This window comes from Apostichopus japonicus, chromosome 21 (assembly GCF_037975245.1).
Source record: "Apostichopus japonicus isolate 1M-3 chromosome 21, ASM3797524v1, whole genome shotgun sequence".
NCBI lineage: Eukaryota > Metazoa > Echinodermata > Holothuroidea > Aspidochirotida > Stichopodidae > Apostichopus > Apostichopus japonicus.
The window spans coordinates 2474059-2491045 of record NC_092581.1 but is presented as its reverse complement, the minus strand read 5'-3'; the positions used below and the strand labels follow the sequence as shown (position 1 = coordinate 2491045).

Genomic DNA, 16987 nt, shown 5'->3' with positions numbered 1-16987 from the left:
TAAAGAACAAAACTAAACTTAAAGGCAGTCGAAAGTATAATGTTGGCAGTCGAAAGTATAATAGTGAGCCTGGTGGTGAAACACCAAGTAGGCTATATTATCATGCACTGTGGGTAACCTGTCTTTATAAAGGAGTTTGATAATATTTGTTTATGCTTCGTTGGTGAACTTTTGCGGTAAGGAACCTTGGTCGCAAACAAGTTCCCCCTTTTTGTTGTTGTCAGAATTACCTCTAAATTTTACCCCTTTCAGAATTATTAATAGGCGCACACTACACACAATGGCGAACTCAATGAAGCATGTCGATATACAGAGCTATAATCTCTTCCTTCCGAAGTGTGGTGAATATGGTTTAGTGTTTAACTGGTTAACGTAAATATATGACTAGATATACCTACTGGAGTTGGTAAACTAAATTAAATAGGGTAGCGGTCATCACTGAGGAGGTGATACGATTTGAAGGGGGGGGGCGCTCTGGGAGGTGGGCGTTCACTTGGAGAGGTTAGTGGCGGAGTGGATAACAGTTTATACTTCAAAAGGAGCTACATCAACTATGTAACAGGAATTGAAGTATAGGTGTTTTCGCTTTGCATTACTTGAATTTCTTTTGATGACGTAGACCAAGGAGGATTGGACGGGGGGGGGGGGGGGGTCGGGCGGTGGGGTAGGTAGTGGGTAAAGCATTGTTGTAGCCTACATTTGGGAGTTATTGTAGGCCAGTGTCATTCCAATTTTTGTTACCACATGAACTTAGGCTAGTAACGGCAGTTTGTGGGTAAAGCAGTGGGGTAGGTAGTGGGTAAAGCATTGTTGTAGCCTACATTTGGGAGTTATTGTAGGCCAGTGTCATGCCAATTTTTGTTACCACATGAACTTAGGCTAGTAACGGTAGTTTGATAGGATCTATCGCGTAGTTTAACCGAAATCAAATGTATTGTTCTCAATAATAAAATTATAATGGGGCTGTGAGTAACATTACTGAAAAAAAATTGAATTCAAACAAACCAGGCAAAAACTGAAAGTTGGTATAAGTGGTTTATTAATGAATTTGGCAACTGTTAATTATTTTAATATATTAAATTAATATTAATAATATAGAATATGTGAAACGAAACTCAATAATGTCCTTTTCCCAGTTCAAATGTAGGCACGTATATAACGTACTAAGATGTAGCACTAATATATGACACCAAGAAGTGGCACTAAGAAGGTGGCACTAAGAAGTGGCATCAAGACGTGATACAAAGATGTGCCACTTAGATGTGACACTGCCATAGATGTGGTACTTAGTGTGGCACTGATATATGGCAATATTATCTAGAATAGGAGAAATACACCGTCAGTTGAACACTCTGCTATTTTTTTTTATACCAAATGTTACAATGACATGAGTACTGTTCGGTGCAAGTGGATTGCATAAGCTAGATCATTCCTACTATAAACAAACAGTTCATGGATTTGTAATGTCAGAATGTTCTCAAGTCAACAAGTTTCTCGTCTTTGTTTTCTTCTTCTTCTTTTTTCTTTGAGACCTGTAACTCATTTTGATATTTGCTTAGTTTTCACTGTATGTTTAATTTTTTATTCAATAGCTATATCTTATATATTTCTGTATTACGATCTTATTTTAAAGATATAAATGATTTGTGGACTGTAAAGAAAAATAGAAGGCACATTCAGACGAATGATGACGTCAATCGCTTTCTCACTCTCTAATATAAGTTTTCTTTTATAAGACGAAATATAAGTTTTGATTTGAGGTATGTTGGTCACGTGACGACGGAATAGATACGTTTATATATATATATATATATATATATATATATATATATATATATATATATATATATATATATATATATATATATATATATATATATATATATATATATATATATATATAGTATTTAAAACGTGACATGTAGTCAGAACTCGACATCTGATGATCTACAATATTTAATAAAGTAACATCTTTATAACCTTTTAAGAACTATATTTTTTCGTCTTAAAATTTAGCACGTTTTGCAAGGTGTAAAAGTGATATCAAGCCTCGATGTACCGTATTGTTCTTCATGCCCTAATAACATATGGTACATTAAGGAATACCTTACAAAACGTTTCTGTAAGGGAAAGGAGGACGTTTTCGTTTTAATATCTACCATTATAGCTGTAAATACTCCCCCCTCCGTACTGTCTGCTGTTACGGGGAGAGTTTGGCAGAAACACGGACGACGATTGGCGGCTCAGGTACGGCTGTAAGGTAGAAACAATCAGAAGATTGAAAATTATTTTGAAAAGTATTGTCATAAATTTCGGAATATTTTGTTAGTTCATCCATCATAGAACATTATATGCCTAAGATGGTTGAAATTTGGTAAAGTATTAACGATAAAGATACAAATTAAGTATCGACTCCGAACTGTTGTTGCTGTTGTTGAGGGTATGACCCTTAAACTTATTCCGATACAGCTATATATTAGTGTTAACGTTAGAGATTGGAATGTCCTATTGAAAGTGAATTCTTTCGACTGTCAAAGTAGAAAGCAAGCTGAAGGAAAGAGTGTATAGGACTGTTTATGGTTGAAGGCTAGAAGGGCAACTATAGGAACTTAACCTACTGATGGGAATATATAGGAATGGTGCACGAAAGAATATGTCAGTTGGCTGCTACGATTTCACAATCAAGTTCTTCGCCTCAGGTTAAGTCTACCGATTCCATTTTTAATCGGATTGAAAATGTTTGTGATGTTTAAAGCGACGGTCCGCAACCTATGGGTCGCGACATATTTGTTTTGGTTTGAAAAGGATTTTCGATGGGTTACGAGGTCATTTTCAGATATTACGGGGAAAAAAGCAAAGTCGAAGTATCTTAATAATGGACACGGTGGCCCTGTGAGTCAATCTGAGGATTGTATTTGTCGTTTTTTTCAAGCCAAGACCGATGAACCTGTATCAAGAAACCAGAGCCAAACATCACATTAGCAATCACATTCCAGGGGCATTGTAATTACAGTCAAGAAGGATTTGGTGTGTGTGTGAGCGGGGAAGGGGGAGGGGTGGGGAGGGGAGGGGGCGTTGATCACTTTTGGGTCGCTGTCCATTTACCAAAATATGTCATGGGGTCGTGTTGCAAAGAGGTGGCGGACCGATTGTTTAAAGCATATTCCATATTCAAGGAATATATGAAACTGTTACACCATTTTAATTGTGTCGTCCACATTACCTCTGGCGCAGGTGTTGGAGGCGGAGATGCAGCGGTCCTTTGGTCATATTTGGTGCTTGGGAGTCTGGTGGCGTAGATTTGGTTATTCATCTCATCGGTGTAGGCTGCACTCTGTGGTCTTTGCTTTAACAGAAATAAAGCATTAGTTATTTTATCATTTATCTCAAATATACTACTAATATTCATAATTCCTTTTCTTCGGGGTTTTTTTTCAGTTATTTTTGTCTTTCATGTTGCAAAATGGGGTATAGACAGGGGGGCAATGGTGAGTAGCTACAAAAATAGAATATGATAAAGAAGTTCCTGATTAATTACTAATGTTTATATTCATATAATAGTCAAATTTCAAAGATACTTTCAAATTGGGTGGCATAGTTATATCAAATGAATGGATAACAAAATAAAATGTACAGACGAAGCTATATAAGCATAACGAAAGAATGAAATGATAAAAACCTAAAAGAGAAAGAAATAAAAATTCAAATTAATGTTAATAGTGTTTAATTGACTGTTATATGAATAATACAAACTTAGTTTTATCGTCCCTTTCTGAAAAGGAGAGTGAGAGTAGATATCTGACAGTTGGGATGGGGAGAGAGAGAGGGGGGTAGGGGATGATGATAGGGGTGAGGGAGGGGGAGGTGAGGGTAATGAGAGGGGTGAGGGAGCGAAAGGAGGATAATGAGATAGGTGAGGGAGGGGGATGTACGGGATAATGAGAGGGGTGAGTCAGGGGAGGTGGGGGTAATGAGAGGAGTGAGGGAGGGGAAGTTTGGGGGATTTCATGAGAGGGGTGAGGATGGGAAGGGAGGGAAAGTGATTATGAAGAATGGACGCAGTAAGTTACAAGTATGTTTACCTGTTTTTAATACAAAGAGTGATGAATAAAATATTTATAATGCTCGTGAATGTAGGAAACTATTCAGAGTTACCACGACGCCCTCCTCCCCACAGTATCCCCTCCCTTCAGAGAGCAAGGGAGATCACATATCAGCCAATGGGATAGGGTAGGGTGGGATGGGGCAATGGATTACAGATGAGTCACCGTTTTGTGATATACACGGTTAACTTTATGTTAGTTTGATTATAGTAGCATCAGAAGAAGTGAGAGTTATTAGGAACATTCGGCCACATGGAGTCTACGTTGCAATGAGTGGCCTGTTATTACCTTATTCCTAACTCCATATGGATTTTGTGGTGGGGGAGGGGACATCTCACGGGGTGACATTGGTGTCAGATACTCGCCTGATGGAAGTCTTACTAAAGATGTTCGCTGTATATAGAAAAAGTAACACGTAACAAAGATCTAGTTGTATATATTTATACATAGGGATAGGGTTGCACTTCTCCCTTGGGAAAGTTTGGTAAATGGAGGGTTCTAAGATGCACAATGGTGCTATATTTTACAATGTAAGGACCACTGATATTGAAAGGTCATAATGAGGAGGAAGGGGCGGAGGGGAAGAAAAACTATCGGAAGCATTTCACCGAATATTTATAATAACCTAAAATGTGTACACCAGGATGTAAACACAATTATACCTGCCTTGGGCAGTTGACTCACGGACAGTTGGGGACTTAAATTTAAGTCTGGGCCTGGGCTTCTAGAATGGTAAATCTAGCCATGTTCCGATGGAACAGTAACTGATAAATCCGTAGCTACACAGACTTTAAGCTCGAATGTCACGGAATCAGCAATTTTAAGGGGGCGGGTTAGAGAAGGGGGCGGGGAGGTTTGGGATGGTTCCCAACGTGGTCGGAACAAACTGCATTTCTAAGAGGGATCCTGAGGTTGTCCCTTTCAAATGTTAAAGCGTTTGTTGCGAAAGGAATAAGGCAATAAATCTAAACAATAATCAAAGTTGTAAGATGTTTAATTAATATTTGAAGACCGAGTAGCCCTATTGTACCTTGATCTTGCTGTTTCTCACCTCATTTCGTGGTTTCTTGTTCACACCATTTTGATAGAGTGCCGCATTCTGTCCTTCCGGGCCGCCGTAATTAGTAGAGGGCAGCCTTGATAATCGCATCTGGTTGTTCTCACGAGCAACGGGCACACCGGAAGCTGGACGGGAATTACGCTGCATAGGTGAGATGATTTGAAATAAAAATGTATTAATGTCGCTTGAATATAATAACGTTGCAAGTAGTGTTTAGTTTTTAAAAGTGTGTCAAGTTACATATTTATCGGAAAATATACATTAAATTATGAGAATCATAATTTTTAGGTTTGGAACTATCTATTTGCTTGAATATATGTATATTTAACACAATATAGGCCTATGTACGTAACAAGTTACAAGTTTTATCAAGTTGTTTAGATATTAAGTATTGAACGAGAAAAAAAAACTATTGGTAGATGGAAATATTCCGTTGGTCACGTCCTCCTTTCGAAATTCAAAGCGAATAACCAATTTGAATATACGTTATGTTTAACACATTGTGTTTATTAAAATTTATCATATACCCCACAACGTATATATAGTACCCTGTATACACGAACGACGGTACAGCAAACCTATCCTAAAATTCATACAGATTAACCTGTTGTCGGAAGAATTGTGTTTTACATCAGAATGGTATATCCTGAAGTAAGATAAAACAGATGAGGGGTGGGGCGATTGGTTGATGACTTGGAAGTGATTTGACGGAGGGGGGGGGGGGGGTGGGAGCAGTGCTAAAAAGATACTAATTTGGGTAGTTCATAGGTAGAATGGAAAGTACATGATTGAGGGGAGGCAGGTAAGGGAGAAGAGAAGTAAATACATAGTAAGTTGCAGTAGCAAGTTGTAGCAAGTATTTCAAGTCACGCACATAATTATTGACGAATTATAAAAAATCTTCAAATAAATTAACTGTTATAAACGTCACTTGTATCTCTCTCAGATTTTTCTTCAACCCTCTCTTCCCTTCCCTTATCGCTCGACCCCCTCCCCCACCTCCAACACCCACCAGAAGGTGTAGCGTACTGTTAGTTACTACCGTCTGACTATGAACCCCCCCCCCCCTTCGTACCTCCTTCTTACCTCAATAGCTAAATGTATTTGCGCTAATCGAGCCATCTGATCGTCATCGACATCAAAAATAGTTTCTGGAACCTGCGCCTCTTCAAACCCACCATTAGTCACACCCTCCACCTCCTCTCCCCCCTCTCTCCCCCCTCCATCTCCTCTTGGATCCAGTGGAGTCTCGTCGGTATCACTTGGCTTTTTGCCTGATTTCGCTTTGCGCTCTTCCTCTATTTCTGTTGGTGTCTTTCCTAGAGTCGTATGCGTCGAGACACATGATACTATGGAAACTACGATTAAGAAAAATACGAGGCTCGCTCCTACAGAAATGCCAACAATGTACATGTGTGTGCCTACCGAAGAAAGAAAACGAAATGAATAAATAAATGATCAAATTACAAGGAAAAGAATTTAGACGACTGGATTGAGGGCGCAGACAGAGAGGGAGTGATCCAAGGCATAATGGGTTTTTTTCAGGGGAAGGGGGTGGCGGGGAGGGGAGGGGTAGTGTACAGAGATATGGATATCATGGGAACGAAGAAACACGGCAGTACGACGTTTTTCTTTCAAATGCAATTTAGGGCGAACCAACTTCATTAATATCCTCTTTTGAAAAGTTGTCTTTTCTCCGTATCGAACTTGATTGTGGCAAAATTAAATTGCAACCTACAAATCCATCAAAGATTTAGCATAAATCACTATGCGTATGTTTTTTAATCATTTGAGTTGGTGTTTGTACACCCCCCCCCCCCACCTCCACCCTATAACTGTCCCCTACCATTATACTAAAAAGTACGTAGATGGTAACTCAATATAGGGAATGTTTACTATATACAGCATTCAAAAGTTAACTCCCCCCCCCCCCTCATAGAGACCATATTCCCCTCACACCCACCCTACGTCCGTAATATTAGTTCCGACGTCACATTGGGGAGGGGGTACTCACGGATGGCGCAATCTCGACCAGGTAAGCCTTCTGGCGATTCGTCATCGGTGGAGTCAATACACGAGCACGTGAAACCGAGGCTGCCGGTATCGCGACAGTCTGCTAACACGTCACAGTCTTGGATATTCAGCTCACACTCATTCGTCGCTGGCGAAATGAGAAGAAATACAATTGGACGAAGATAGGTTTTAAAGTTGGAGAAAGAGAGAGAGAGGGGTGGACATAGGTGGGGAAAGTGGATGGGGGGAGGTGGGGGAGTGGCATAGCGTGTCTGGTAGAGTCGATCCGAAAGGTAGTCGACATAAAAGGTTTAAAATATATCATTTTAATAAAATTGTATTATTTGAGTAGTACAAATGCCGGTAAGTTGTGACACTGACCACTATATATGACAGCAATAACATTGAGCCAGCTTTTTCAAATCGTAACAATAACAGAAACGACATAATGCTGGAACAGCTTTGTTTACAGTTTACGCTGACGGGAAAAAATCAGTTGGACCGGTATTTCCCCGATGCTTGTATAAATATATATATATATATTTCGAAATAGGATTTTTATATGACGATAGTTTTAAGTGGAGCTGTATGAGGGACGTGGAGGGGGGGGGGTATGAGGGAGAAGAGTATAGGAACAGTATCACTGAATAAGGTACGGGAAGGGTGTAGGAAACTTTGAGATCGAATGTCGTGCATGACAGAGTGGATTGAACAAAATATAGTTGATATAAAACAATATGATATCGTACCGTACCTGTTGTAGTTATTGTATCGTAAGTGTCTGAAGGAAGTCCAGCTGAAAGGACACTATTCAATTCATCAACATAACTGTCATTTAGAGTCACTTTAAATAACGAAAGTACAACCACTCCGTGTGTGAACCCATCGTCGCTCTCGGTGAACGCTACCACATCACATCCGTAGTAGAAAGTTTCAAACTGTTCGCTTGTGGCTAAGGTGTTGTTAAACTTGTGGGGGAAAACAGATTAAGGGGAACAAATGGGAATGTAAAATTAATGAAATGCTTTGCTTATTTATTTCAATTTTCTTTAGAAAGCACAACATTCGTCACGGTTAGATTAACATGTTACAAATGTAACTTGATATATGTTTAAATTGACAAAACATAAACCCAATTGAATGCGATATAAAATATACTGTTCATATTGATTCTATTCCATTTAATAAAGTTCTTATAAAGCATGCATTGATACCGTCAGGAGCGTTCGACAAGTAAGCACTCATGCGGTTCCATCCTCCCTACCTCTACCTTACCCTACCCTACCCTACCCTAACGTACCCTTACCCTACATAACCATACCGTACCCTACCCTTACCCGGGCCTACCCTTACCCTACACTACCTAACCCTACTTTACCTTCTAATGCTGTTTACCGTTCTTCACAACGTACAACTTGGTCGGAAAGGTATGTTGAACTCTTATTCTTTCATAACCATTTCCAAAAACCCTATGTTATACTCTAACATTAAACCTGGCATATGACGTACCACGTGACTTGATTACTGTACACCACCCTCATCACCATTCCCTTTCACCCCATCTACACCCACTGTACGGTGAAGAAGATTCGAAACACCAGATTGACACCACAAGTGTTCGCACGATACACTTACGTCTTCGCAGACTTGGCTCGATAAATTGATGTATTCTTCGGATCCTTCTGGTATCTCTTCCCATTGAGAACTTACTAAGTCCGCTGTGGTAGTATAGGACTTGGTTGCTGTTCACAGAAGTAAATATGAATATATATATATATATATATATATATATATATATATATATATATATATATATATATATATATATATATATATATATATATATATATATATATATATACGGTACAACGTAGCAGTTCAAACTATTTCAACATTGTTTCCAATCAACAAAACACGACATACCACCATTTTGCATCTATCCATCTTCCATTTTTATTTTATTTTTCAAATGGGAGGGGTGCCCCCCTTTACACTCCTCCCCAGGACTAAATAGTATCTTCATCCTCCCCCCTCCTCTTAAGGATGCCTGTGCCTCTTCGATTCATAGTGTGAACTTGAAGCAATAGGCCTACACGTGAACAAATATCTTGTCTGCTGGGGATGATTCAAACCTGAAAAGTACATCGAATCTTAATAACAAAACTACGTATAATAAAGAACTGCAAGAAAATTGGTATCGGTGGGTGACTTTTCTTAAAGTAAATGACTTCCATGTTATTTTAGACAGAGATTGTTTAACTTTGTAGCATCTGTTCTTTTCAGTTAAATCTATCAACTCTATTTGACTATATCTCCACCCCTCCCTCCCCCTCCACCTCTCTCTCTCTCCACCTCTCACTCTGTATCTCTCTCTCCTCATACCTATTTTTGTCATATGATATTACAACTTATGACATCATCCATACATATTTATTTCACAACTAAAGGACTGCGGGGGAAGGGAGAGTTAGGGAGAGGGTATGGCTATGACTTACCCTCGCAAAAACCAGACTCTGCATCACGGAACAAACTTGGACGACATTGACACGCTGTAAAGTCACCCTCTTTAACACAAATCTCAGTGACGTCATCGCACTCGTCACACGCCTCTACTGTGTAAAAAAAATTAAACAAGATCAAAACAGAAATATTTTAAACAAAGTTTACAATCATATTTATATGTATTGTTTTCAGGTTTATTTGGGCGACATAAGAAATGTCATGATGAAAAACAAAATTTTCGCTTCAAATTTCGAAACTTTCAAAAGAAGAATATAGTCTAGGCCTACAATTTATCAAGTTTTTCACTTTCATAACATTTTATCTTCTTTCTTTCTGTTTTGCTATATGCAGACTCGTTGACATATCAGTAGGGGCCTACATATAGCTTATGGCTTTAATCTTTTTCGAAATATGAACAAATATTTGCACAGCGTAGCTGATGTCCAATCTGTTTCCGAGCATATGGCGTATATAGTTATCTACTTAAACACGCATATCCTATATATGCTTAGCCTATTTAGCCTACTATAGTAATTTTTGTGTAGTACTACAGTTAACGACATTTATACCACATAAATGGACTAAATACTGGGCACTGCACTGCATGCAGTAGGCCTACATGTGTTGCAACATAAAGTACGTATAATTATACGAAATAGTTAGTAGCCTAGTCCTACTGTATATCAGGCATTTCACTGCACTTGAATTAACATATTAATAGTAGGCTACCCGTCATATATAGACTACATAGCACTACACTTTAAAGTAGCCTACATGTCTTGAAACAGTAATTAGTACACTATTACACTGCATGTATTTACTGTAACGTTTCAACTACATATGCTGAGAGTAAAGTGCATATGTTAAATAACTTATATGAAAAAATAAATACAGTATATATTTCGATAAATATGTTTCGATAAATTATTTTTTCCTGTCGGCCGATACTGCAGACGTAAGTTTATCATGAAAAGTCACCCAAGTCAGAACCTGGGTACAAAAACCAAGCAAATTGATTGATCTACAGTAGCCCCCCCCCCCCCACACCTCCCAGTTCCCTTACATCGAGGCCGTAACCGTATGCCCACGACAATACTACAGAGGTACATATTCGAAAACCCAAACTTTCACCGTGTTTAGAAGTAACATGATTAACTTGAGCAATTAATTGGTTGATAACATCTTTACGGGTGCATGGTATTAACATATCGAGCATCAACTTTAAGTCTCCTACCCATATCATTGTAATCAGATTATCGTGTCACGTGACTAGAGAAATCCTCCATCTTCCAGTGACATCTCCTTTGGGATATAACGGCTACTTATAGGCTTAAAACAGAGATCGGTTACTAGCTCTACTACAGGGAGAAGCATTCCAGGATGGGAGCTGGTTTATTCTCACCAAAACTGAAAGTAACGAAAAGCACTTACCGTTAGCCATACATGTATGTGCCACAATTACAACAGCCAGGAGTAGCAGTTTGAACGCCATGATATTTAGCTATTCGCTATGCAGAACTGATGGAATACAGTAGTATAAATTCCCACACCTGAGTCAATGAAACAAAACGATTTAAATACAAAGTTAAAACTTATGCAGAGAGCATGTTATTTACATATGAAGACAATTGCTCGTTGAAGACAAACACTTAACTCAGAACAAACACAGGATTGCATGATGCAACATTGGTTAGTGGCGAATTCAACACTATATACAGGTGCGTATCCAGGGGGGCGTTGGGGGCGCGCGCCCCCCGGGTAAGAAAAAGAGGAGAGAAAAAAAGAGAAGAAAAAAGGAAAAAGGAGGGGAAAAAAGAGGAGGAGGAGAGGAAGGAAGGGAAAAGAAAAAGAAGAAAGAGAGAAAAAGGAGAAAAGGAGGGAGTAAAAGAAAAACGCGAAGACACCGGGCAGAGAAAGAGAAACAGTGACATCATTACAGCGCTGAAGGGTAGCCAGTGACGGATCAATGATTTCGTAAAAGTGTGACTCACCCTACCCATTACACCGACAACTCAATTTTTTGACGTTTCCATTTTCCTCTCTCACTAATGATCTATATATATACTATATATGGTCTATCATAACGCGTGTGCAGAATTGTGCTATGAAACCAACTGTGGCTGGTCTCGATCTCGACCGTGTCGTCGGGGAACATGACGCATTTTGGGATGGGGGCGACCGCCCGCCCCCCCCATTCAGCATTTTTTTACATGATATCGCTAAGTAATTTCAAAATAGAAAGTGCATAGATGTAACTTACAAGGCCTGGGAAGTGTCATTTCCAGCGATCTGGGAGACATTTTCGGCCAATATTTGCTTGTACGCTTCGCGCTAACAAATGGTCCTGGGTAGTGCCATTTCCAGCGATCTGGGAGGCATTTTCGGCCAAAATTTTCTTGTACGCTTCGCGCCAACCTATGGTGGCGCTACGCTTAGATAATTTGCCTACAGGCTTCGCCCCTCCCTTGGCAAATTCCTCGCTACGCGCGTGTTCGAATTTGTAACGCAAACAGCAGATATCACATCATATCAGTGAGCATGAAAATGGCGTTCCAGGATGAAAAGCCTCAAAACTGTCCGACTTGCCTGTAAAATAACCAAAAATTTTCAAGCGCGAAGCGCGCGTTCAACGTGTTAATGTCAATATCATATAAGCAAGCATCGTTTATTACATCGCATGCCATCAAATTGCGCAGTATACCGCGGGATGCTAATGTAAACAACGACATGTCTCATGTACATGTATAAAAAACATGGAGGTCCAATTATGTCAAAACTCTCTTTTACATTAGTAATGGCGAATTAGGGGCTGCACCCCACCGCGCAGTGGCGGAGCGTCCATACGGTCAGGGGGGCGGATGCCCCCCTGATGGACTCAAATGGACTGCTGGCGCCTTTTTCAGCTCTTTACCACTTTTTACTTATTCGCGATTATTGACTTTTTTATTGCGCTCTCATCTACTTATTGACATTTCTCACATTTTGTTGGTGTAATTTGGCGATGACACCTTATTCTTCGTTTATCTGCAAATTAGCCAGGCCCGGAAAGGGTCATTTCCGGCGATCTTGGGAGTATCTTTACTCAAAAAATTTCTGTACGCTACGCGCCAACCAGTGGTGGCGCTCCGCTTAGATAATGTCGAAAGCGCCCCTACTGACCATTCTCGCCCCTCCTGACCAATACCCCTAGCTCCGCCACTGCCGCCGCGCCTCCTACGCCTATGTGTGTAGTGTTCAGTTTTCGGAAATATCTGCTATTTTTTCATTTCCTTCAACCAAGTTTTATAATAGCCGTTATAAGAGGTTTTAATATTTGTACACCAAGAAATTAACTGTGTCTGAATTTCGAAAATTTCTGACCAACATTCTGCATCACACTTCCCTCTACTCGTGCAATTTTGACCGGTCTGTTAGGGGTTGAAGGAAGTTTTTCTATATTGGTTGTCCATAGATGAAATTTTGTACAACACTATGGGTATGTTTTCAAGTGAGTTTATTCACGAGAAATGTGAATTTTCAAATTCTAAACAAATACGGGTCTTAAACCTTGAAAAGTGGGGTTGACGGGTGGCCGCGACGTAGAATCACCTACAAAAGCAAAGACCCACAGGAGATGCGATCAGGTCGAACATGATGTGTGCCGGGTTGACAATCTTCAAAAAGGTTATGGATGGGAAAAAACTATTAGGAAATACTTGGTTCTCAGGCAAAAAGTGTACATCTGGTTGGTCATTTCAAGCCTGAGAAGTGCCGTTTCCGGTGATCTGGGGGGTATCAAAACAAGAAATTTTCTTGTACGCTGCGCGCCAACCGATGGTGGCGCTCCGCTTAGATAGTAATTCGCGCCCCCCCCCCCCGGGTTTGAAAATCCTGGATACGCGCCTGATATATAATATAACAACATGTAAGTTATCGAAGAGGTATGGGCCTATCCATTTATAGCCTATTATATATGATATGCGCTAATGGCATCTGACGATGACTTTATTACATTTCCTTGAACATTACATTAATGTTTATACCCGTATTATTATTAGTATGAATTCGGTCAGAGTGAGGTATGAAGGAAAGTAGGGGAGAGGGGAGGGAAGGAGGAGGGGTGAAGGTTAAGTTAATACGTCCTCCGGTTTATATAGATACCGTAAAAACTAAAGTAAACCGTTCACCCGTGTAAAAGAGTGACTCCGGTAGATAATACTCTATAAACCTACAGACCGAAATGCATTCGATAGTAGGCCTATAGCTCCTTAAAGCAGTAACGTAGTGTGTTTTGCTTTATCACTGGATTTACATACTGACCGATAAGCATGTATAAGCTAACTGATATACATCACACCCTGCCTCGGATGAACTACCAGTATTGCTATGCTACTTAAATCATGGTTCTATTGGCTTATGCGGTGACCCATGCATAACACTTAAAGTACTACATATATATATATATATATATATATATATATATATATATATATATATATATATATATATATATATATATATATATATGTAAATGACACGTAGCATTTTAGTGAACTGGCAGCAGCGTGAGGCATGTGCCCTCCCTCAATTGAATTCTGAGTTGGAGGGTATATCATCAATGGAGGGAGGGCACAATATTCGTGTTCTTTACCTTTTTATGTTTGTGTAGACATGGGGCACAGATAGTAGGACACTGGTCACTAGCCTGAATGCACTCATATAGCCTACATGTAGTCATATAGCCGACATGTACTCATATATCCTACATGTACTCATACAACCTGCATACACTCATATAGCATCCATGTACTCATATAGCCTGAATGCATTCATATAGCCTGCATGTACTCATATAGCCGACATGTACTGCTACAACATACATGGTAGGGGCACAGATAGTAGGACAATGGTCACTAGCCTGAATGTGCTCATATAGCTTACATATAGTCATATAGCCGACATGTACTGCTACAATATGCATGCACTCATCTTATTTTAGTTATATAGCCGACATGTACTCATATATCCTACATGTACTCATACAACCTGCATACACTCATATAGCATCCATGTACTCATATAATATGCATTTACTCATATAGCCTGCATGTACTCATATATCCTGCATGTACTCATATAGTCTGCATATAATGTATACTATGGTGAAGTCAGTCAGTCGGTAAGTCAGTAAGTAATTTCAGTGACGATTAAGAAATTCATCATGGTCACACAAGTGTGTAGCACTCTGTTGCTGTTAATAGAATTTTGATTTACATTCAGAAGAAGACAGTTTTAATCAACGTACCAACTAACTGTCCCGATACATGTTGCACATGACAACGCACAAGCGCTCTTTAAGCCCCTTCAGAGGACGTTATAATGTTGGATGCGTGAAATGACGTGACAAATGACGGGATATAGACCGGGCCGTGAGTGGTGGGGGGGGTCGAGATTTCATGAGTTCCCATTTTGATGTGCACTTATTTCTGTAAATCCTTCCACATTAGTTTTCTATACAAAAATAGGATCAAACTGTTTTACAAAGCCAGGCGCGCGTTCAGCATTTTAGACACTTCACTCTCTCCCCCCCCCCACCCCACTCCCCTTATGGCTACGCTTCTGTAAGCTGCCGAACTATGTTTATCTAAATGCACATAGATATTAAAGTAGCCTATATGGCTGAAGACATAAGACTTCTGATTTAATTCCGAATTTCTATTTTGGCGAAGGTTTTTTTTCTCTTCTTTATTACCACCAATCGTATTTTAAAACCGCCAATCAATATTTCAGCTAGACGTTCTATAAAGAAAGTTGATAACTGATATTGCTAGTACGTGATGATTTATTATCAAAAGTTAAATCAAAGTCATTATGCAATAACATACGAAATTAAAACTGTTTCAAGCTTGTAAAAATGATAGTCAATATTATGAACACCTGGGAAAGAATTACCTGGGAATTCAGCCTCATAAAGCTCTTTTTTAAATTTTTTTTAAAGACATTCAGCTTGCCGTACAGCGAGAGATTACTTTTATGAACGATCACGTAACATAATATTACTTACTTCCACGTCGTATCTTTGTATAGGCTATATATGTATTTGAATGATTTCTTCAAGTCTTGTGACGATGGTCGAATATATTGGCTGCCGTTCAAGTGGCGGTATCATGCTGCGGACTTTAATGGCTTTAACGGTCAGCAGGAGATGCTATCGATCGTGTGTAGAAGGCCTACACACTGTATCTTTTTTATATTCTTTTACCATTCCAAAGAAAACAGACAACGGTTTGAACTTTGGACCCGCAAGTAAATTTAAAGAAGACGATGTTAGTAAAGAGCGGTATAACAATAAAATCGTGTCTACGCCCATCAACACGGAGCTATTGGGTCAACATGATTAGTTACTAATCCTTACTAGTTGAATGTAAACAGGACTCAACGTTAATTGTCTTAAAGGGACTATAAATAGTGATGCAAACCAGTAAAATGGCCACAAGCCAAGGTAACCCTCCCCCTCAACCTCAAGGTGCGCCTTTCAGCTATATTAATGACCTTCGGCAAAAACTTTATGAAAATATCCTAAAAAGTTACACCTAAAATCCCTAAACTCACCCTCCTCTATTGGATCACTATAATCCAATTTTGTTAAAAGGAACCCCACCCCACCCCTGCGTTTGTCTTTCTCGGCACTTTACTCTCGCTCTCCTCATTGGCTCATAACGACCCATCACCACCCCCCCCCCCACACACACACACTCCCTCCAAGTTTTGATTCATACCTGCTACCCTCCCCTGTAGGACCCCATCTTTAGATCGAACAGGGTCACTCCTATATATTAGTACCCTGACCAAATGGCCGCAAACCTTCGAAAAAAATAAGAAGGCACTTTTCAGAATGTTTGAAGAATTATCGAATTTCTGTCGGCACGGTATCGACATATTCTGTGACAATATTTGTACTCACATTTACGTTTCCATGGTGACATGGACAGAGTATGCAGGGGCGTAGCGAAGGGGTTTTAGTTGGGGGGGTGTGGAGAATTTGATTTGCCGACGGATCTGTAAGTGGTGACTGAAATGGGGGAGGGGTCTAAGGGGAGGGGGTGTCCCCCTCCCCTTTGGAAAATTTTTAGTTTTTGAAACGTTCTTAGATGCAATCTGGTGCATATTTTAAGTCAAATTTGATTTGCCGACGGATCTGGAAGTGGTGACTAAAATGGGGGAGGGGTCTAAGGGTAGGGGGTCTACCCCTCCCCTTTGGAAAATTTTTAGTTTTTGAAACGTTCTTAGATGCAATCTGGTGCATATTTTAAGTCAAATTTGATTTGCC

The 16987-nt window shown here is 39.7% G+C and overlaps 1 protein-coding gene across 3 annotated transcripts; it reads right to left on the bottom strand.

Annotated features, from left to right (window-relative positions):
* Positions 1 to 1870: 1870 nt before the first annotated feature.
* LOC139963068 (uncharacterized) lies at positions 1871 to 15974 on the bottom strand. Of its 3 annotated transcripts, none has more exons than XM_071963553.1 (11): positions 15722 to 15968; positions 11110 to 11228; positions 9672 to 9785; positions 8812 to 8918; positions 7931 to 8144; positions 7178 to 7324; positions 6250 to 6584; positions 5155 to 5304; positions 4392 to 4496; positions 3224 to 3346; positions 1874 to 2253 (listed from the first exon to the last, which is right to left on the bottom strand). In XM_071963553.1, the coding sequence occupies exons 2-11, from the start codon at positions 11168 to 11170 to the stop codon at positions 2149 to 2151; spliced, it is 1461 nt and encodes a 486-aa protein (XP_071819654.1). In that variant the 5' UTR covers positions 11171 to 11228; positions 15722 to 15968; the 3' UTR covers positions 1874 to 2148. The 3 variants fall into 3 exon arrangements, with proteins under 3 accessions (XP_071819655.1, XP_071819654.1, XP_071819653.1); XM_071963552.1 differs by having other exon boundaries at positions 1875 to 2253; positions 9672 to 9788; positions 15722 to 15966; XM_071963554.1 differs by lacking the exon at positions 4392 to 4496 and having other exon boundaries at positions 1871 to 2253; positions 9672 to 9788; positions 15722 to 15974.
* Between the last annotated feature and the right edge of the window lie 1013 nt (positions 15975 to 16987).

Bases quoted from the DNA above. Each gene is read 5' to 3' on its own strand.
- LOC139963068 (XM_071963552.1), bottom strand. From the start codon at position 11,170: ATGGCGTTCAAACTGCTACTCCTGGCTGTTGTAATTGTGGCACATACA. The intron at 9,789-11,109 runs GTAAGTGCTTTT...TTTTTTACACAG, and splicing joins ACATACATGTATGGCTAACG to TAGAGGCGTGTGACGAGTGC. The intron at 3,347-4,391 runs GTAATAACAGGC...TTTCTGTTAAAG, and splicing joins CATATGGAGTTAGGAATAAG to CAAAGACCACAGAGTGCAGC.